Source organism: Homalodisca vitripennis, chromosome 3 (assembly GCF_021130785.1).
Source record: "Homalodisca vitripennis isolate AUS2020 chromosome 3, UT_GWSS_2.1, whole genome shotgun sequence".
Taxonomy (NCBI): Eukaryota; Metazoa; Arthropoda; class Insecta; order Hemiptera; family Cicadellidae; genus Homalodisca; species Homalodisca vitripennis.
Genome location: NC_060209.1, coordinates 193268551 through 193289098, shown reverse-complemented (window position 1 = coordinate 193289098; position 20548 = coordinate 193268551). Strand labels below are relative to the sequence as shown.

Below are 20548 nucleotides of genomic sequence, written 5' to 3'. Positions count from 1 at the left end.
TATTTTTCTTGAATGTATCATTGATAAGTTTTGAGATTGTAATGATAAATTTTCTTGTTTAGAATAAAGATTCTTTCATTTAAAGATTAAGCAAATTCAATTTTGCATTACATATCACTCTTTATGTTTGTAATTTTTGATTAAAATGTTAACTTTAATACATTTTGGGAAAATCTTACAATCTAATTCTAATAACCTTAATTTTTGTTTGTATTGATCATTAGAAATAAAACAACATTTATCAATGAATTTAACCACACACATGTACAAAAAAGAGAAATTTTCAATTCAATCAAATACCGTACACAAAACTTAAAAAAACGAATAAAACTGTTTCACAGAACAAGCAACAAACTAACCGAAATAGTACGAAACCCTAAATATAAAATTTCAAATGAATATAGATCAGGAATTTATAAACCTGAATGCGATGACTGTGACAAAATTTGTATTGGACAAACAGAAATGACAATAAAAACAAGATTCAAAGAGCAGTTAAATATTTTTGAAGAGATTTAAGATAGAGCCACAAAACTTGGTACAAAGTAACTGGACATAACAATCTAATTTACCACATACTCAGTGACCTGCTACTTCCTCCGAGGGATGGGCTACAAGGAGTCAGAAGAAAATCTGTAATGTAGGCATAGGTTCTTATGCACATCAAATTAGAGATCTTTATTAGTAGAGTACACTGCCACAAACCCAACCTAAAACGGACAAATGAACCGGAAATGGCAGCTATTCATGGCTTGCTTTTAATTAATAAGTAAATGTAATTAATTTGATTAATTTATTCACAGGCAAAACTAGAATTAATAATTTATGATTGCTGCTTACCATTTCAATAGCATAATTATGGATGTAATGGCAATGAATTCAGGCATTACTAGATTACTACTTACAGAACGCTTTTTCACAACAAATGCTCAAAGTGTCCACTTTCTGCTATTTGATAATGAGCCAATCGGTGATGAAAGACCTCTATAGCATTTTGTAGTCCTGTTTCAAACAAGCACCGTTTCCAAGATCTTGTCTCTCAATTCTTCAAAATTGTTCATTTCTTATTTTTAAGGTAACGTCAGGAAAAAAGTCCAAAGGGAATACGTCGGCCATTCCATCGCACCTCTCCTCCTAATCCATCTTTGGGGGAACACAACATTGAGGTAATCCCTTAAGGTTGTCTATAGTGTGGGAGTGCTCCATCTTGTTGAAGTAATAGTAAAACATTTTAAAAAGGCTACCACAAATACAATTGTCTGCAAATTGTTTAAACATGCGTTTTGAGTTATACGAAAATTTAGAATATCAGGACTCTATACAAAGGCAGACAAATTTAATTATTTCACAGACCTTCATTTGTGAAATAATGAATAAAATACTATCAACAATATAATACGTAAAATATGACAATTATATTTTTTTATAAATTATTTACTTTGCAAAGTTACACTGCGCCAAAACATTGTTTACACAATTACAATCGTGAAATACTTTTGCCTCGCTACGGAGAGCCATTTTCAGTCAATATATGTTAATATGTTCAGGTCTGGCAACATCGTGTGCATGAAACACTACTAGGTTTAACGTCAATGGCATCAATGACTGTTTTTTAAACCGTTCAAATTTGTACTTTTTAATAATACATGTTGCGTATAAAATTACATATATTATGAAAGCTATTTAATTAGATATCTAAGAATCCCTAATAACTTTCGTTGAGAATTATTGTTTTTATCACAATATTTTAGAACATATTTATAGGTACTATGAAATAAGTTGACTTAATTTTTTGCCATTTTGTGAGATGATTCGCTCTGTATAGTTCAGGAGAGGAATGGTGGGTGTGCTGTGTTTCTATACAATTTTCAACTTCATAGACTTAGTGAAGTGGCTGTATTGTTACATTTATCCGAGTTCCTCCATCCTACTGCATTCCACACAGATTCATGTATTCTTTAAAACAAAAATGTGGTCTTATTTATATGACAAAAAAACACCAAACTCCTCTGTCTTGTCATATTTTCCTGAATATCCAGCTTTTTTATAACTCAGCCTTTATTCCACATTAATCTAAGTTTGCGGGACTCTACTACTACAGTATATGTTCAGTAAATAAAATAAAATTAGTTGGCATCATTGAACACTTTGTGAGTAATCGTACAAAAACAGTATTATTTATTAAACTATTAATTATTGCTAGATAATCAGAAATTTCAACATAATGCTACGTATCTGTCGAGGTTTGGGTCTCTGCCACAAGAACCGACAAAACTACAGTGGCGTCAATACGTATGTTTCCTAAAATAAAATCTGTTTATTGGTAAAAACCATTATATACAGTAATATGACTGAATAAGTACAACTAAGTGGAAACATTTTCCCTGCTATCCCTTAACTACGCTCCAGACAAACATATCAAACTGAATCATGTAGTTCAGTAACATCGTCACGTTTTAGAGATGGGTCTCCACTACAATAAAACCCACTTCAATAATATAATTGTGTAAGCAGGGTTTTGACAGAGTGTGAACAGGATGTTAGTCATGACACCGGCTGCGTAAATCCAAGACTAAATTTTAAAATCAACGATTTCGCTTTTGTCACGTACTTGACAAAAAGTTTTAACTAGAAGAATGGTTACTAAAGATATTCTATAACTTTTAGTGTAGAAACATAATAAAGCAAGTGTACTTTTACAACAAGTTACTTGTTACAAGTATATAAATATTTAAAGAAGTTACTAAATCACATATCAATTGGAGACATTAAAAAATAAAAGCCTCCTTATGGACATTATTCCATCAAATATCTACTTAATTTAGCCAATAAAATTTCTCAAAGGACAATACGAGAAAACAACGTTTAATATGACATGCGAATTGATATTTTAGACACACACAGACTCATCGAGGAAACTAAAAATAAACCAACATACTTCACAGTTGCTGCTTGAACGACTACTTAGTTTAATACTTTGCATAACCCACAATGGTTAAGTTTTTTAAAAGTACAAACCGATAATCGAAGGACCAAACCGAACGTAACCTTAGACCCAAAAATCAAGAGCCTTCCTTGAAGAGAAAATTATGCACTGTATGCAATTTTCAATTCTGTAGGACCTTTATTAAGAATTAACGCACAGACGGATATACAGACAATGCAAATTTAAGACTTATGGAGTCCAACCATCTACACATACATCACAGTTATTACGCACAAGTCTCCCTGAACAAAATTACACAAGGTACAAATGGAAAGCAACTGCTGTATTGAAAAATAAATACTACTAACACTTTTAAATAATATATTTTATTTTTACATGGAAGAATATACCTTATATAATTTATCACTTCACTCCCATTGGTTAGGCACTTGTAAGAATTAAGAGTCTTTTAAGGAACCTTCCTCAAAAATATATCATGCCAGCGAAGACAGCCCAAAATCTAGTTTTTTTTTTTTATAATCACCACATTTAAAACATGAATATAATCGCTTGCTACCATGAAAAACAGATCCCAGTACCTGTGAAAGTTCATCTATGAGCATGTTATTTGAAAGTCATCTTGTTCACTTCCAATTTTCTCATCAACTCATTTAACTTCATGATCACTTATAACAGAAGGCCACACGGTCGACATTGATAGTCTGTGTCCTTCAATGAACTACACAACTAAGTTTTACACCATTTTATCACTCAACAGCATATTCACAAAATTCTCTATACTCTGATAATCGATTTCTATTGCTCACTGTTCCTCTCACTCAGAAACTGGATAGAACAAATCTCAAAGTTGGTGAGATTATTTATTGCTTTACACGTATTAAGGCTTACAGTTAACACAAAACATAATATCAGTCAACCGTGGCGCAGTTCACTATGTACCAGCAGAGACACTAAGGCAACATTATAACCAAACTGTTCTTGTATTTAGTCGTACAATTTCACCATTATATTACGAGGGCGGTTTGTTAAGTCAACTAACTAATATAACTAATTTTTTTTAGCCAAATAAACATTTTATTTTTCAATATAATCACCTTTTAACGCAATACATTTAGTCCAGCGTTGTGCTAACGATTTTATTTGCACCAAATAATAGGTTTTTCAAGGCTCTAAAAATAGTCTTAGTTTCAGTAATTACTTCTTCATTCGACCTAAATCCCCCAGCTATTTCTTTATGTTTGGAAACAGGAAATAGTCGCAGGGCGCTAGATCTGGAGAATAATCTGGATGGAGTAGTAGTTCGTAGCCCAATTCAAGGAGTTTTGCCACTGTGACTAGACAAGTGTGCACACGTGCATTGTCTTGATAGAATAGCACTTTCTTCTTCGCTAAATGTGGCCGTTTCTTGTTTCAAATAAATGTAAATTCTATCCAAAAGCTATGAATAATATTCGCTAATGATAATTTTACCCTTCTCAAGGAAATCGACAAAAAACTGTGGCCATGATCTTGTTGGATGAAAGACTCGCCTTAGCCTTCTTTGGTCCACGTTCACCCCGAGCAAACCACTGTTTCAATTGTTCCTTGATCCCTGGCATGCTGTGATGGATCCATGTTTCATCCACATTTACAAAACGGCACCAAAACTCATCTGAATTACGGCTGAACATCACTAAACACTCTTTTGAAGTGGTCACATGATTGCGCTTATTGTCAAATGTGAGCAATCGCACCACCCATCTCACGATTTTTTCATGTCCAAATATTTGTGTAAAATGTTATGTACCTACTATTCAATTGAGACACCTACAGCATGAGCCAACTCACGCACTTTCATTCCCTGATCGTCCAATATTATTTCATGGATCTTATCAGTGGTTTCTGGTGTGATCACTTCTTTTGGGTGACCTGAATGTTCGGCATCACTAGTGCTGGTACGACCACAACAGAACTCTGTAAACCACTTTTTAACCATTGAAATTGAAGGTGCTGATATTAAGTAGTATTTATTAAGTCTACCTTTAATCTCAGTGATGGATTTTATGTAAAAAGTAATACTCATTCAGTAAATGAAATTCACTTTTCCATTTTCATGAAAATTCACGAGGTTGTCTGCTTACCAAACCCCAACTGCACGACATAATTTGCTTAAAATTAGAAAGTTGTCCACTGATACATTACAGTTGACTGCAGCACTGTTGCATTTAAAGTTACTGTGTGGGAAATTTAAAAAGTTACCGACTTATAAAACCGCCTTCATAGTTATTATGCTGCCTTTTGATGTCACACTTAACTACACCACAGACTGTGCTCTTATTGTGGTTAAATTACTAAACACCACATCAAAGTTTTGCTCTCAATTGTTATTTACTACTAGCTGTTACCCGTGGCATCGTACACATTTTCCTACTGATTAACAGGGATGTCATAGACATTTTTTTTTCTAATGGCTAAGCACTCATAATATAAGTGATTGTCATTGGAAGATATTCCCATTCAAATTTTCGAACATGCCATGATTTTGTATAGAATAGTTAAGATTTCAATAGCACTTCATTATATAATATAAAACATTATTCACGACTATTCATTATTTATTGTGTTAGAATACTTTTGCTGTTCTTTAATTAATTTATTACATTCATTTTAATCTTTTGGCATCAAATAGTTTTAATTAAATTAACCGTAAAAGTTTGTTATTTTAAACTGGTGTCGTTAACTATGATATTACATTTATTTATCTCAGAATATTGTATTGTAGTCAGTGTAATAGGAAACTATTAAAATAAATAATAGACTAAATAGGTTTAATTTGTCACTGGTGCAACTTATAGTAAAGGTTAGATAATATTATAACTGTTTGCAGTACACTACTACTCTCAAAACACAGATTTCTCATGGGAACACTGGAAAATACATATTTACAACTTTCAGTTCCATAAAACCTAATTTGGATGATGGCGAACATTTTAAAACAAAACGTAGCAAAAAATGTCCAACTGTACTCGGTAAATGTGTTTCAAAACACAATTTCATTTTTACATACAAAGATGAAGGAGTACAATCTAAATATCATCGCTTTTTTAATTTATTTATGTTGATTTTATTAATTATTTTGTAGTAAAAGTATTTATAAAATATTGATATCAAAATCGAGTGAAAAAAGCTGTAGTACCGAAAATCGTCAGAGAAATACTCTTCCTTAGTGCGCCTACGGAACAATATAACCTGTTTAGCAAAATTCATATATCTATCTTTCATTGTTTTTTTCTATACCTTGATGAAACAATGAGCGAATCAGGACATAACCTGTTGTATATATATATATATATATATATATATATATATATATATATAAAAACACATACACTATATTCCTCTTCATTAAAGGAGAGAGGTCAGCTCTTCTTATTGGAAAAACTATTTTCTATAAAATAAAACTCACAATTGTCCATTAGTTTAAAATTTTTTACACAATACCATCTTAGATGTCGAAAGGCCTCATGTAAGAAAATTAAAATTATTAAATCACTAGTATTGGACAATAGTGAGTTTTCTTTTACAGAAAACACATGCCTTTTATCCTTCGTAACATAATAATTAGTAAAATATATTGTTGTACACCCCTTTGAAGCGATCAACCATACGAGTATGTCATCTTAGAAAATGAATTGTCCATAGGAAAATAATTATACCGGTACATCATGATCTGGTCAAAGTAATAAAAAAAATTAGTTTGACTTTGAACATCATATTCAAAAACATTGCTATTTGTGATAAGATTCAATATTCACAACACAATGGTACAAAGAAACTCCTGCATTTAACTTTACAGGAACAGCTTTTCCAATATGGTAATTACCTACAATTACTGTATTGACTTCAATTTCTTTAACACTATCACCGAAACCCCGGTCTCATAGACCACAAGGGAAATTCATTTGCTAATAGCTGCCCGCCTGAACAGTACCTTCCTCTCTCCCCCTCCCCAGCACGCATGCAGTTTTTGTTCAGTTTCAGCGTGGCATTCTTCCTATATTGACTGATATTGAAAAACGTGCCGGTCTCAGTGACCGATGGTTTCGGTGTACGTTTGTCGATTCGAGATCTGTCATACTCGAGGTTTTGGTTGTGTGTGCTTCGTGTTTTTGTTATTACTATTTTACAATGATCCGGTTCTGGTATTTACCTGTTGCTAAATGTAAATATGTGTCTAAGTACTTGTATATATTATTAGATTTTTGAACGTTTATTTAGAAAGTGGTAAAGTACAATGAATGGATCATTCAAATCGATGACCAAAAAACTTGGATCCACGTGATCCAAATTTTAGTGATTACATCGGCAGGCTCCTTCATGGTGACCATTCAGAAGATTCCGAAGATGACAGCAGTGTAGTAGATGACTCAGATGCGGATCCAGATTTTGTTCCAATGCCCTTATAGGCTTGCATATATTATCTTCCATTTTCAGATCCAATCATGAACAAATACCATCATTGTTCACTAAAGGTCCTTTTAGCCACCCTATATACAGTGCCATGTCGGTAAAAAGGTATGAAATCCTCCTAATGTGCCTCAGATTTGACGACGCAGCAACACGTGATCAGAGGAAAATAACAGATGAGACAGCTGCCATTTCTGAAATATTTCAAAAATTTATTTCCAATAGCAAAAGTGTATATTCAGCTTCGTCTAATGTCACTATTGATGAAATGCTCGTGCCATTCCAAGGAAGGTGTGGCTTCCATGTATATATGCCAAAGAAATATGGACTAAAAATCATGTGTTTGTGTGACTCCTATCTTCTAAATGCTTACATTTACACTGGTAAGGTCTCAGTGAAAGAGAAAAGTCACTCAGTATTCCTTCACAGTCTGTGATTCGACTGGTTCATCCTATTGTTACTAGTAACAGAAATGTCACCGGCGATAACTGGTTTTCATCGATAGAAGTTGTAGATGAACTTGCAAAGAGACAGCTAACCTACATTGGAACCATGAGAAAAAATAAAAGACAAAAGTCAGAAGAGCTCCTACAACATCCGAAAAGACCAGTTATGTCTTCCCTTTATGGTTTTAGGGGAAATATGACTCTTCTCAGCTTTGTTCCAAGAAAGAACAGAGCCGTTGTACTAGTATCTTCAATGCACCACACCATTGAGACTAATGAAGAAAAGGGAAAGCCAGAAATGATCTGCTACTATAATAGCACAAAATGTGGTGTCGATTTACTGGACATGAAATGTGCCATATTCATCACAGGTAGAAAGACCAGGCGATGGCCCCTGGCGATTTTCTACAGAATGCTAAATATCGGCACTGTCAATAGCTTCTTTTTGTACATGAGCTACAGAGATACACCTGTAATGACTCACTTTGAATTTGTCAAAGAACTAGGATACAGAATGATTGTTCCCCACCTTCAGAAGAAACTAGCTACACAGAGTCTTCAAAGAGACGTAAGAGAAGCCATAAAGAAGACTTTGGGGTATGACCTGCCACGTGAGCATCCAGAGAGAGACGTCCAAGGAGTACAAGGGCCCCAGTGATCCCACTGAGAAGAGAAAGACTTGTTCAACGTGCCCTTCTGCCAAAAAACTACTTTTACAAATGCATTAAGTGCAACAAGGCGATATGCCTTGGGTGTTGTAGAAAAGTATGTGTAAGCTGCTCGAAAGAACTTGTTTAAAAGTTTCTATATTAAAATGTTCTTTTACATACATTTATTTTTATTTTGACAATAAACTTATACATTAAGATTTTTAAAATACTGTGCTTTCATTTAAAAAAACCTTCAGTGCAAATTTACTGTTATTACAAGGGGTATTAGAAAAATAAGGTTGCCTATGCCGCCGAGACAGAATGCGATATGTTGAGAGAAATCTGGCAACACTGTCTTATTCATCAGCTGTCCCTCTCTCTATCCATACCACTCACGCCTCGCTACGTCCAACAATGCCGGCCCAGCTACCTTCGAAGATTGAGCTCCCTATCGTTGTTACCGCCAGATGCGAAATTCGTGCTGTGATACGATTTTTAAATGCAAAACAGATTTCACCTATTGAAATTCATCGTCAGTTAATCAAAGTTTATCGGGGAAAATTGCATATCTGTTCAACACATTCGGAAATGGTGTAGAGAATTCAGTGAAGGCCGCATGGAAATTCACGATGAAAACCGAAGTGGACGGCCTTCAGTTTCAGATGGAGTTGTTGAAAAGGTTGAGACAATATTGCTTGAAGATCGGAGAATCACCATTCACGAACTTGCTTTGCGCAAGTTGTTCCTGAGATTTCCAGCGCCACAGTTCATAAGATTTTAACAGAAAAATTAGGCTATCACAAAGTGTGTGCGCGGTGGGTACTGCGAATGCTCACAGAAAACCATAAACAGCAGCGTATTGTGTGTGCTAAATGGTTTTTGCAACAATGTGAAGACAACAAGGAAGAATTCTTGGATTCCATTGTTACAGACGATGAAACATGGGCGTTTCACTTTACCCCCGAATAACATGAATGGCGTCACTCAACCTCGCCTAAGCCGAAGAAGTTCAAACAAACATAGTCTGCTGGGAAAGTCATGACAACCGTCTTTTGGAACAGGAAGGGCCTGCTTTTGATAGACTTTTCGCCTCATGGAACAACTGTAAACTCTGACAGATATTGCGACACATTAAGAAAACTGAGACGTGCGATCCAGAACCACCGGAGAGGAAGATTGTCCAGTGGTGTGAGGCTTCTCCATGACAACGCTCGACCTCATGTCTCACGTCAAACTCAAGAACTGCTGACAAATTTTGGCTGGACTATTGTGCCCCATCCCCCCCACAGCCCAGACCTAGCCCCAAGTGATTATCACTTATTCCCAAAATTAAAGGAACACTTGGGTGGCCAACGCTTCAGTACCGATGATTAAGTCAAGGAAGAGGTTACTCGATCCCTCAAAGGATTGGCAGCAGAATTCTACAACAAGGGGATAGAAAAGTTGGAGCATCGTCTACAAAAGTGTTTGGAAAAAAACTGTGATTATGTGGAAAAATAGCTTAACTTTTAAATTGACGTATAACACTAAGTAGTAATATATAGCTGTCTATTAAAAAAAATCATGGGAACCTTATTTTTTCTAATACCCCTCGTATTAGCATACACATACGGTATAGAAGCTAAATTGTTTAAAAAGGTCTCACAGACCGGAGGTTTCGGTAAACGTTTGACAGCCAGGGTTTCGGTGATAGTGTTAATATTGAAATATACTGCTATTACTACAGAGTGAATGTTTTAACAAAATCTAAGATGAAAACGGGTTCAGAAGATCGATATAACAATGAAATGAAGCAAATAATTTCTCTGTCCTTATCTACTATTGTTATTATGTGATATTATCAATTTTAATTTTTGTACTCTTAAAATATATTGCAAAGAGAACATTAAAAAAAGATAAAATGATCTTTAAAAAATAATTCCAATAACATCAAATTAAGCAAAGTAACAGTCTGTCCCTATCTATTGTAATAAATTCCACAATACAAATGTTCACCTTGATAGTCCTGGTATGAAACTGCACATGAATTCCACCAAGGAGTTTCGTTTCCCCTCACTACCCCTACCATATTTCATAGCCAGTTCCCACCACAAACCGAAGTGAGAGAACAAAGTGTGGGAGACATTCTTTGAAATCTAACCCATAAATTTACAAATGAAATCCGTTTGGTTCCAGGATAAAGCATATATTTAAAATGAAAGTACAAAATATATCTTGAGCGCCTACCTACAAAACTGTATTTTGTTCTCAAACATACAAAATGGCTTCAGGATTACGTGAAAGTACACAATATTATTATATATAATTCATCTTGTTTCAAGTGCCGAGATTTTTGTTATTAGGCTACCAATGAGTTTGAATGTATCAAGTTTTGCAGGTAAGCGGTCAGAAGTTTATGTATATACAATTTTATCAAAAAATGGCAAAGTAGTTGGAAGAAGATGTGTTCTTGTCCTCATAACAGTAATTAAAAAATATCAATTAAATCCAGTCATATTGTAAAATGTAGTTAGTAATACCCGTATCATTATCAAAATTTAATAATATGCAAGAAAATATTTAATTAAATCACGTAATATTATGCGCATGCTCAGCGGGTAATGCTAAATAAATAAAACACCCTTTCTACAAAGGAAGGATGTTTTGTTCTATTATCATACCATTAGTTCCAGCTTCCAACATGACATGATTTAAAAGCAGAAGTCACCAAATCAAGCATTGTGAGTTGTTAAATTACAAACAATTATAATGATTTATCTAATACTGACTAATACTGAAAGAGAACAATGTTCAGACAAGCATCTTTCTTTAAAAGATATTTTTTATTAAAGATGACAAACACTTACATTTGTGTTGATACATACTATACAAATAAGCCGTTTTGTATTTTTTTTTTAAATAACAGAATTAAAACTGCCTACCTGCAAAACTTGAAGAATTCGAACTCATCAATAGCCCAATAAAATGAATCTCAGCGCATAACTAGTTGTATTAAATGTCATACTTTGTGAATATTGTGTACCATCACGTGGTAGTGTGTCATCCTGGTGCCGTTTTTATTTTGTAGAAAACGTACAAATCTAACATTTTGAACTCTTGGGTAGCCCAATAACAAATGTCTCAGAGCATAAAGCCAGATGTATCACATATGTATGTACTGTATTTTGTGTACATTCACTTGGTATTTGTCTCATCTTGGAGCTGTTTTGTAATTTGGAGAATAACACAAATTTCGGACCATCTACATAAAACACTTGAAGAATTCTAACTCATTTGTAGTCTAATAAAAAAAATTTCAGGCCATAAAAACCAGATGTATCACACATCATAATGTAGTGTATATTGTGTACTTTCAGGTGGTACGTGCGTGATACTGGAGCTGTTTTGTATTTTGGAGTATAACAAATTTTGGAACGTCTACATGCAAATCACAGATTTCGAACTCATTGGTAGCGCAATAAAGAATTTCTCAGCACATAAAACTAGATGTATCACATGACATAATGTAGTGTATAATTATTATGTACTTTCATGTAGTTTATGTGTTATCCTGGAGCCGTTTTGTATTTTGGAGTATAACATAAATTTCAGTCTACCTACAAAACTTGTAAATTCAAGCTCATTGGTAGCCTAATAACAAAAATCTCACGGCTAAAAACGAAATGTTATAATGTAGTGTATATTGTGCACTTTCACTTGGTATCTGTCATCCTGGAAGTTTTGTATTCTTTTAGAAAACGTACAAGTTAGGACAAACAATACAAATACAAATCTAATTATACAAACTCATTGGTGGCTCAATAAAACTTTTCTAAGAACATAAAACCAGATGTATTTTATGTTATTTTGTAGTGTATATTACGTTCTTTTACGAGATAAATTATCTTGCTGAAGCCCTTTAAAACTTTTATGGAAAAAGTGAAGTTCGGACCGTCTACGTGTAATCTGTGAATTGGTTGTGATTTTCAAATCTGCTGACGAAAATCACCAGCTACGATTTTGTGACTGTTATGGTTTTCTTTTTGTTCTAACTGCTGACAGTGTAGTAGCAAATTGTAAATTGCCTTTAATGTATTCAGTACAATAAATTTTAGTTTGAACCGCAGTATAATAAGTGGCCACCACAATAGAAAGTTTATTATCATTTAAACTACTGAAACCAAAACATATTACGTTACAGGTATTTCAGATTAAAGTTTATTTTGTCCAGCCGGTTTTATATTTAAGAGTATCAACAACGATAAATAAGGCTATGTGTATTTATAAAATATAACAAAAAAAGTGTAACATTTAGTTACTTTTTGCTATTTTCAAAGATGCGCATGTCTCAACAGCTTGTAATACAGTGTCATCAAAAAATGTTGCCTAGATTTAATAAAATTATAACATCAAAACCTTTCATGTTAAATGAGTAATTCTTTCACTGGACGATAACTGGTGAACGCAAGTTTTGTTTTTAGTTCGTCTGATTGTGTTTCCCTGTCTTTGTGATGTGCAGACAAGCTGCGCAATCGTCAAGGTCAGCCGGCCACAGACGCGCCGCCGCTCAGTACAGTGCGTGATTTGGTACGCGGAGTCAAAGTCAATTGTCAGTTTACTGCGGCTCTTTCGGAGAACATATCCGAGTCAAACAGCACCTGATAACAAAGCTATCGTTCGATAGTTTAACCAGTTTAGGGAAACAGGGACCGTCGGCAAAAAATCTAGACCAGGCCGACCAAGAACATCAGAAGAGAATGTTGAGCCCAATCCGGCAATCTTGTGTTAAGAGCCCAAAAAAATCCATTGCTCGACGAAGTCTTCAACTAAACATTCCAAAAACAACAACAATACAAAATGTACTGCACAAACGGCTAAGACTTCATGCGTATAAAATTCAGATAAAACAGCAAATAAAACCTACTGACCGCCCTAAACGAACTGAATTTGCAAGTTTTATGTTAAATGAAATAGATGATAATCCAAATTTTCTACAGAGTGTTGTTTAGTGATGAAGCTACGTTTCACATAAATGGATGTGTAAATCGTCACAATTGCCGTGTATGGGGATCGCAACAGCCAAACGAAATCCACAAGTATGTGCGTGATTCTCCCAAACTCAATGTGTGGTGCGCGTTATTTCATGACAAAGTTATTGGACCTTTCTTTTTTGTAGAAAAAACCATTACAGGCCTAGTTTACCTGGACATGCTTGAACTGTTTGTGTTCCCCCAATTAGACGATATCGAATAACAGACTGGACAGCGAATCATTTTTATGCAAGATGGGGCTCCACCTCACTACCATCGCGAGGTACGCGCTACACTAAACGCACGCTTCCCAAACGGTTGGATTGGTAGAGCAGCCCCCATTTCATGGCCTCCTAGAAGTCCTGATCTTACCCCTTTGGATTTCTTTTTCTGGGGGTACATAAAAAATATAGTTTACGCAGAAAAGATTCGGGATTTGGACCATCTTCGGGAGCGAATTTCTTCCGCAATCTTAACTGTTACGCCAGATATCATTGGACGCACGTGGCAGGAAGTTGACTACAGACTTGATATCTGCAGGGCAACGAACGGTGCTCACATTGAAACATACTAAGGTATGAAAAAAAAAATTATTTCTTTCCGCACATTTTAAGACTACCCCCTTTAAATTACCTTTAACAGTTTTTCTATGACAGTTATTTAAAATCTAGGCATTATTTTGCGATGACCCTGTACAAATAACACACGTTCATCGCCATTGTACTTATGACCATTACTCGAATACCATACATGATTTTTCCTTGTTTAAATTAATTTTTAACGATATTGTTATTCAATACATTAAAAAGAGTTGTCAGTAATTAATTTTAAATAGCTATAATTAGAATGCTTTTGTATGCAATACTTGAGGTATTTATAATCGATCATGTTTCCTGAGTCAATAGTTGTGGTGGCCAATTACGATACTGCAGCCTTTGTTTGTATGATTTAACATTTAGACTGCTCTATAAAATATTTTAAAAAGCTATAAGATTTGAACAAACAAGACTTACCTTGAAACAATTCGAATGACGGTCTTCTAATTATCAATTCAGCCGCAATGAACATATGAAAAGGTCGGCCATCTTCTAATCAAGTTATAACTGTCAAACAATATTCTCTACCCCAAACTTTAGGTGGAAAACTAGCTGTTTGAACTATGAATAGTTAACAAAATTTCAAATTTAAGAAAGATGAATTAATATGCGGTCATTTCCACTGAAAGCACTTGGGAAAACGTGTATACAATGCATCTAATATGACATACCAAGTATGTAGCCTAAGCTAGTGAGCAATATACAGGCACAATGTCCTATAGCCTAATAGTAATTAGGTAGCAATTAAGATAGTTAGGATGTGGGCTTACAAAACTTAAAAAAAAAAACACTTAAAATTTGAAAACTGATAAAACTAATACACTAGATAAGGCAAACCCATTCTAACTATTTATCTTCCACTCCACTTTCGCACACGTATTTAATCTTTACAAACAATATTCTATTTAAAACCATATAGAAATATTAAAAACCGTTAGAATATTGACTAGGCCTACAACTGAAAATATAATCTATGTAATAACTTGTTTTACTATTTACATAAGATATCTCATAAACTTACAGATATTAGTTAATCATAACTTAAAGTTCTTTATACATACCTAACTCTCAATGGGCTGAATACCAAAACAAACAAAAAGTTAAGTTACAAAAGTTTTGTACGCTATAAAATAATTCAATCACAAATTTATCTTAAACCAAAGATTTAATTTCATGGTTTTACGTAAGGAATAAATTAAAATTAAAGGTAGTATTAGGCTAAATAAAATGAAAAACTCAGGTTTTAAAGAATTTTTATATTATAAAAATAGGATGGACAAGACTAAATTTTCACTGTACGGTACATCTGATTTTGAAGTCAATAATATGTTAAATTAAATACAATAAACATTAGGTTTATAGCCTACTAATCTTTAGTTTAAGCCAATGTTTACCTTACACTTAACTTTTGATAGAAAATCTGACAAGGCCTACAATTTTGTGTGTTGTATTTGGGCCTAGGCCTATTACAAAACACCTTTATAGTTTAATAAAATTCAACTGAAATTAAATACCATTGGAATGTTTGCCCTACACAAATCTCAAGGGCTGTAATAATTACCTTTGATAAATTTTTAATCGGAAAAATAAGTTAAAATATATGCATATTACCAAATATTCTCACTTCAAAACTGTGCAATTAAATAACAAAGGTAAGAGTTTGTAAAACTATAACCTAAATGTGTAAAAAACAAAATTAACAAAGTTTATCCTGAACTAAAACAATCCTTAACTGGTACATAAATTATAGCTGGCTTTATTGGCTAATAAACAATACACTGCAGAACTTACTGAAACTGTCAAAAAAAAGAAAACCTTAAAACAAAATATTAAAAGTGAAAATACTTAGCTAATGAAATAGGCTGCCCTATTAAATAAAGAGATAAATACTGTCCTTATCGAATATAAAAATAACTGTACTATTGAAAAACATGACTGATAATAAATACAGGTAACAGACATGTTACATACAAAAATTTAGTCAGTTAACTTCCTCCTTACTACAAGCTTTTAAGCTTCTATAGTAAGAAACAAATTTCTATTTTTCTATAATAGCCTAGATCTAGTTACTTTTGTACAAAATATTTAGGTAAAAACCGAACATTTACCATACATTACATTATACAGTTTATTAGTATAATATCATTCATTCATTCCTAAACATCTTCTCAGAACAATAAGATAATTATTTAATCCTCTTATAGCAAAACAATTTTCAATTAGAATGTGCTACAAAACATATTCTCTAATCAATCTTTTATTTCATATAGAAGGCAGTATCTGGGCAGTGTAACCTGTGTCTTGGAGATCAAATGAGTTAATAAGATAAAACTCATAGTTTTTAAAACATCTAGGCTTACCTACAGTTTTGGCTGAAAAATCATTAGTTTAACTACCACATTCAATTTAAAATGTTTTCAATAAATTACATTAATTCTATTATATAGGATAATAAGTGCCCAATATTAATAACAATAAATAAAACATCAAAAACTTTCTTCATACTGTATTTACCAGTACCTGCTTGTTAATTTGCTGTTTTTAAACAAAATAGAAAATCTATTTAATCTATAGTCTATGTAAATTAAACCATACCTCAATTAATTATTCATATTTTATATTGAGCTTAACTTGCCATAAGCTACCTCGTAGGAAAATGAAATGTCAAAATGACTTTAAATCACTTTGTTAGGGACGAAATAACAGCCTACAGTATTATTGACTTTAGTTAACGATCATAGATGGGCGGCACTTAGGCTATAATGACTTACGTAACTATCTTCACTATATGGCCCATTGGATATCGTCTGCATTGAATCGATTCAAGAAAACATGACTACTTCGACATCTGAAAAACATTTTAAGAACGAACAAAAATTTAGAAGACTTTAGGCTAAACTAGATTTATCACATAGGTTAACTGCAACATAACACCTAAGATTCAACATCAATAAATTATTCAAACCTTGACAAAACTCATTAGGCCTGCAAAGCTTTAATTAAGTCAAATTTGATTTGAACAATAATTTGAATATTGGCTCTATCACATTTTAAAAACCAAATTCTGTCTTCTATATTTACATAAAACACTCACGTTATAAATGAAAGGAAATACAGTACAGTACATCACAAACACCTATAAACTACCACTTCTTAAAAGATATACAAACTTAGATGAATCAAAAGCTATTACAAAATTAATTTGACAAATTTATGCCAATTACAGAAATAAATCAAAGAAAAAGTCAGCAGTAGACCATGGCCAAATTAACATTGCATTAACGCAATGTTGAGATTAGACAAAATTGAAGGTGGACAAAAGTTAATAGGTTAAATAGCCTAACAATTAATACCAATTAACTGTTTATACATGTCATAATTTGCAAAATTCACAACACTGACATTCTTCAGTAGGGATGGTGTCGTTGATATTGGTTTTCCCTGAACTTGCCACCTCCATAGTTAGGTTGCGTGTAATTGTATCCATCTCCGTAACCTCCAGCATTATAACCGTAACCACTATACATACCATAATTGTCATATCCACTGTAGTCTCCATAACCAGCACCATATCCAGGTCCATAACCAGGTGGTGCTCCATATCCAGGCATGCCTCGTCCTCCAAACATACCACCTCTTCCTCCTCGGCCTCCCGAACCCATTGTTTCTGGATTGTATTTGACTTTCTTGACATCAACTTCTTTGCCATTTATTACTTGCTTGGGAATTTTCAGGACCTCTTGCACTACTTCTGTTGATTTGAATGTTATAAAGCAAAATCCCTTTCTCTGATTCTTAATTTTGTCAAAAGGTGCTTGCAACTCTGCGATTTCTCCATATTGACCAAAATAATCTTTGAGATCTTGGTCTGAGATCTCAGGTGTCAAACCTCCAACAAACACTTTACAGTACAATGGATTAACAGTTACCCTTTTAGGATCAACCTTTTTGTTTCCTATATAATGATCACCTGCAGCCAATAAATCATCAAGGGTTTTAGAGTTTTTAAAGAGAATAAATGCAAACCCTCTTGACTGACCTGTGAACACATCTGTTTTGATGGAAACGTTTTCAATCTCACCATATTTTCCAAAATAGTCCTTCAGTTCCTTTTCGGTTATGCGTCCTAAGCCGCCAACAAACAATTTTCTGTCGTCAGAACGACCGGGTCCAACGCCATTTGTTTGAGGTGACATCATCGAAACAGTTCAAATAGAGCACACCAACTTCAAATAACTTAATATCACTTTTAAAACCAAAATATACAGTAACTTTTCTTAATTTACCATAAAACTTCAGCTACACGTGAACAACAAAATGCCGCAAACACAGCTTCAAGATGAAGGACCTCGATTGGGCTCAACCTAGAGAACATCCGGTTGACTAAGCTTGGAAAATGGAGGGAATCAAAGCTGTTATGATCTAAAAAAAAAGACAAATAACATTAAACTACGTTCTTGTAGTTTTACTATAATAAATCTAAGTCCATTTAAAGTCATACTTAATAACTCTGTTAAAATCCATCGTGAACAAAACAAAAATTAAAAGTTAGACAATAAATTAAATTATTTTGAAGATTTCTGTTTGGTCTAGTCGCTAGCTATCTAATTCAGAGCAAAATAACAACTGTTTAGATACAACCATTAATTGTATTAAACGGTGGACATCGCGTAGTATACAATTAAGTATTAATACAGAATTTAAATTTCCTTATTAACGAAATAAATTATACAAATTATATCTTAAACTTCAATTACACATAAGTATAGGAATTATTTTTCTTTAAAATAAAAAAAAATTAAAATTTCATCAATGTAGTCAACAGAAAAAATAATATTAACCGTTTCTCTGTTTATATATATATATATATATATATATATATATATATATATATATAAACATAGAATCGGAAAAAGTAAGCGCTCTGTGGTGTAATGGTAGCACATTCACCCGGCAAGTGAGAGATCCGGGTTCGACTCCCGGCGGAGCAAGTACTTTTTGTGATTCAATGTTTATTGAAATTAAATAAGGCTATTGCCATTATACAATTTAATGTAAATAAAAGTCGTTTGACAGGTATTTGGTCTTCCGATCATATGTTAGTTTGCTTATTTAAACCCATATGTGACAGATACGGCCAAATACAAAATAATTGAATCGGAAAAAGTAAGCGCTCTGTGGTGTAATGGTAGCACATTCACTCGGCAAGTGAGAGATCCGGGTTCGACTCCCGGCGGAGCAAGTACTTTTTGCGATTCAATGTTTATTGAAATTATATATATATATATATATATATATATATATATATATATATATATATATATATATATATATTCTCTAACTGCTTTTTTCAAACTGTAGAAATTGAGACTACCGTTAGAATGTAAAATAAACAATATCTGCTCAAGAGTAAATAACAACATAAGGTTTGTGACGCCGAGCTCTTTAAATCAATTGCTGTTTTGTTCTAGTCTTCAATTTTGATATTAAGTAGTTGATTTAAAAAAAAAAAAAACTATCAAAATACGATAATGCCGAAACAAAGATGCGCCTCAATTTCCCGTATAAAACAATAAAGAGAATGCATAACATCGGATTGGTCCTTAATACATTTAATATTAATATAAGTTCATAATATATATTAAGTGAGATAAAAGTAAATAGATAATACTAATACTGAGGAGTTAATTAATTATTGTCTTTAAGGCCACTATGGGCGTCCAAACTTGGAATCAAGGCCAGGCTTAGAGAACAAAATTGTACTATTTGGCCCGAGTCGTGGTCTTCCCACACATATACCGTAATAACTGTTTGGCGATAAGTGTGCATGATAAGTTGTTATCAGAACTCCAGTATCATTTAATATATTAGAACTATTTCATAAAGGACAAAACAATTTACCTGAAATTATTGAGAATAGTTACACATTCGATGTTAAACAAGACACAGTAATAATATTAGCTATAACACCTGATGAATTAACAGTAACATTGTGGTGTTTGGATATTTGCTTGGATTTGTGCTTACTTAATAGAAAGTGACAGCCCTACTGAATACTGACCAAACCGCGTTTCGCGTGGTATAATTATATTAATATGGTTTATTTTATTCTGTGTTATTATTGTGTACTTGAAAAAGTTGTTAATACAACGAAATATTGTACAAGATAATTGTAGTTTTCTTTTGAACTGCTTAAGAGACTATATATATATATATATATATATATATATATATATATATATATATATATATATATATATAATTTAATATTGTTACGTTTCTCTTAACTGTAACAGTATTACATAAATCTAAGATAAACAACAAGGGGAAAAGTGGTATGAACTCTATATACAAATACCGCAAAAGGACCTAACGAGCTCAATTAAACTCTATCTATATAAAAAAAATAAATACTTCAACCTCATAGCAAATACTGCACGTTTTAGAGCTCCCA

At 33.2% G+C, this 20548-nt stretch overlaps 1 protein-coding gene across 1 annotated transcript; it reads right to left on the bottom strand.

Moving 5' to 3' along the window:
* Positions 1-15330: 15330 nt before the first annotated feature.
* On the bottom strand, positions 15331-18485 carry LOC124357944 (RNA-binding protein squid-like). The gene has a single exon (XM_046810083.1). The coding sequence runs from the start codon at positions 18291-18293 to the stop codon at positions 17502-17504; it is 792 nt and encodes a 263-aa protein (XP_046666039.1). The 5' UTR covers positions 18294-18485; the 3' UTR covers positions 15331-17501.
* Between the last annotated feature and the right edge of the window lie 2063 nt (positions 18486-20548).

What these genes read in the sequence shown, in the direction of transcription:
- LOC124357944 (XM_046810083.1), bottom strand. Translation starts at nt 18,293, where the DNA reads ATGATGTCACCTCAAACAAATGGCGTTGGACCCGGTCGTTCTGACGAC.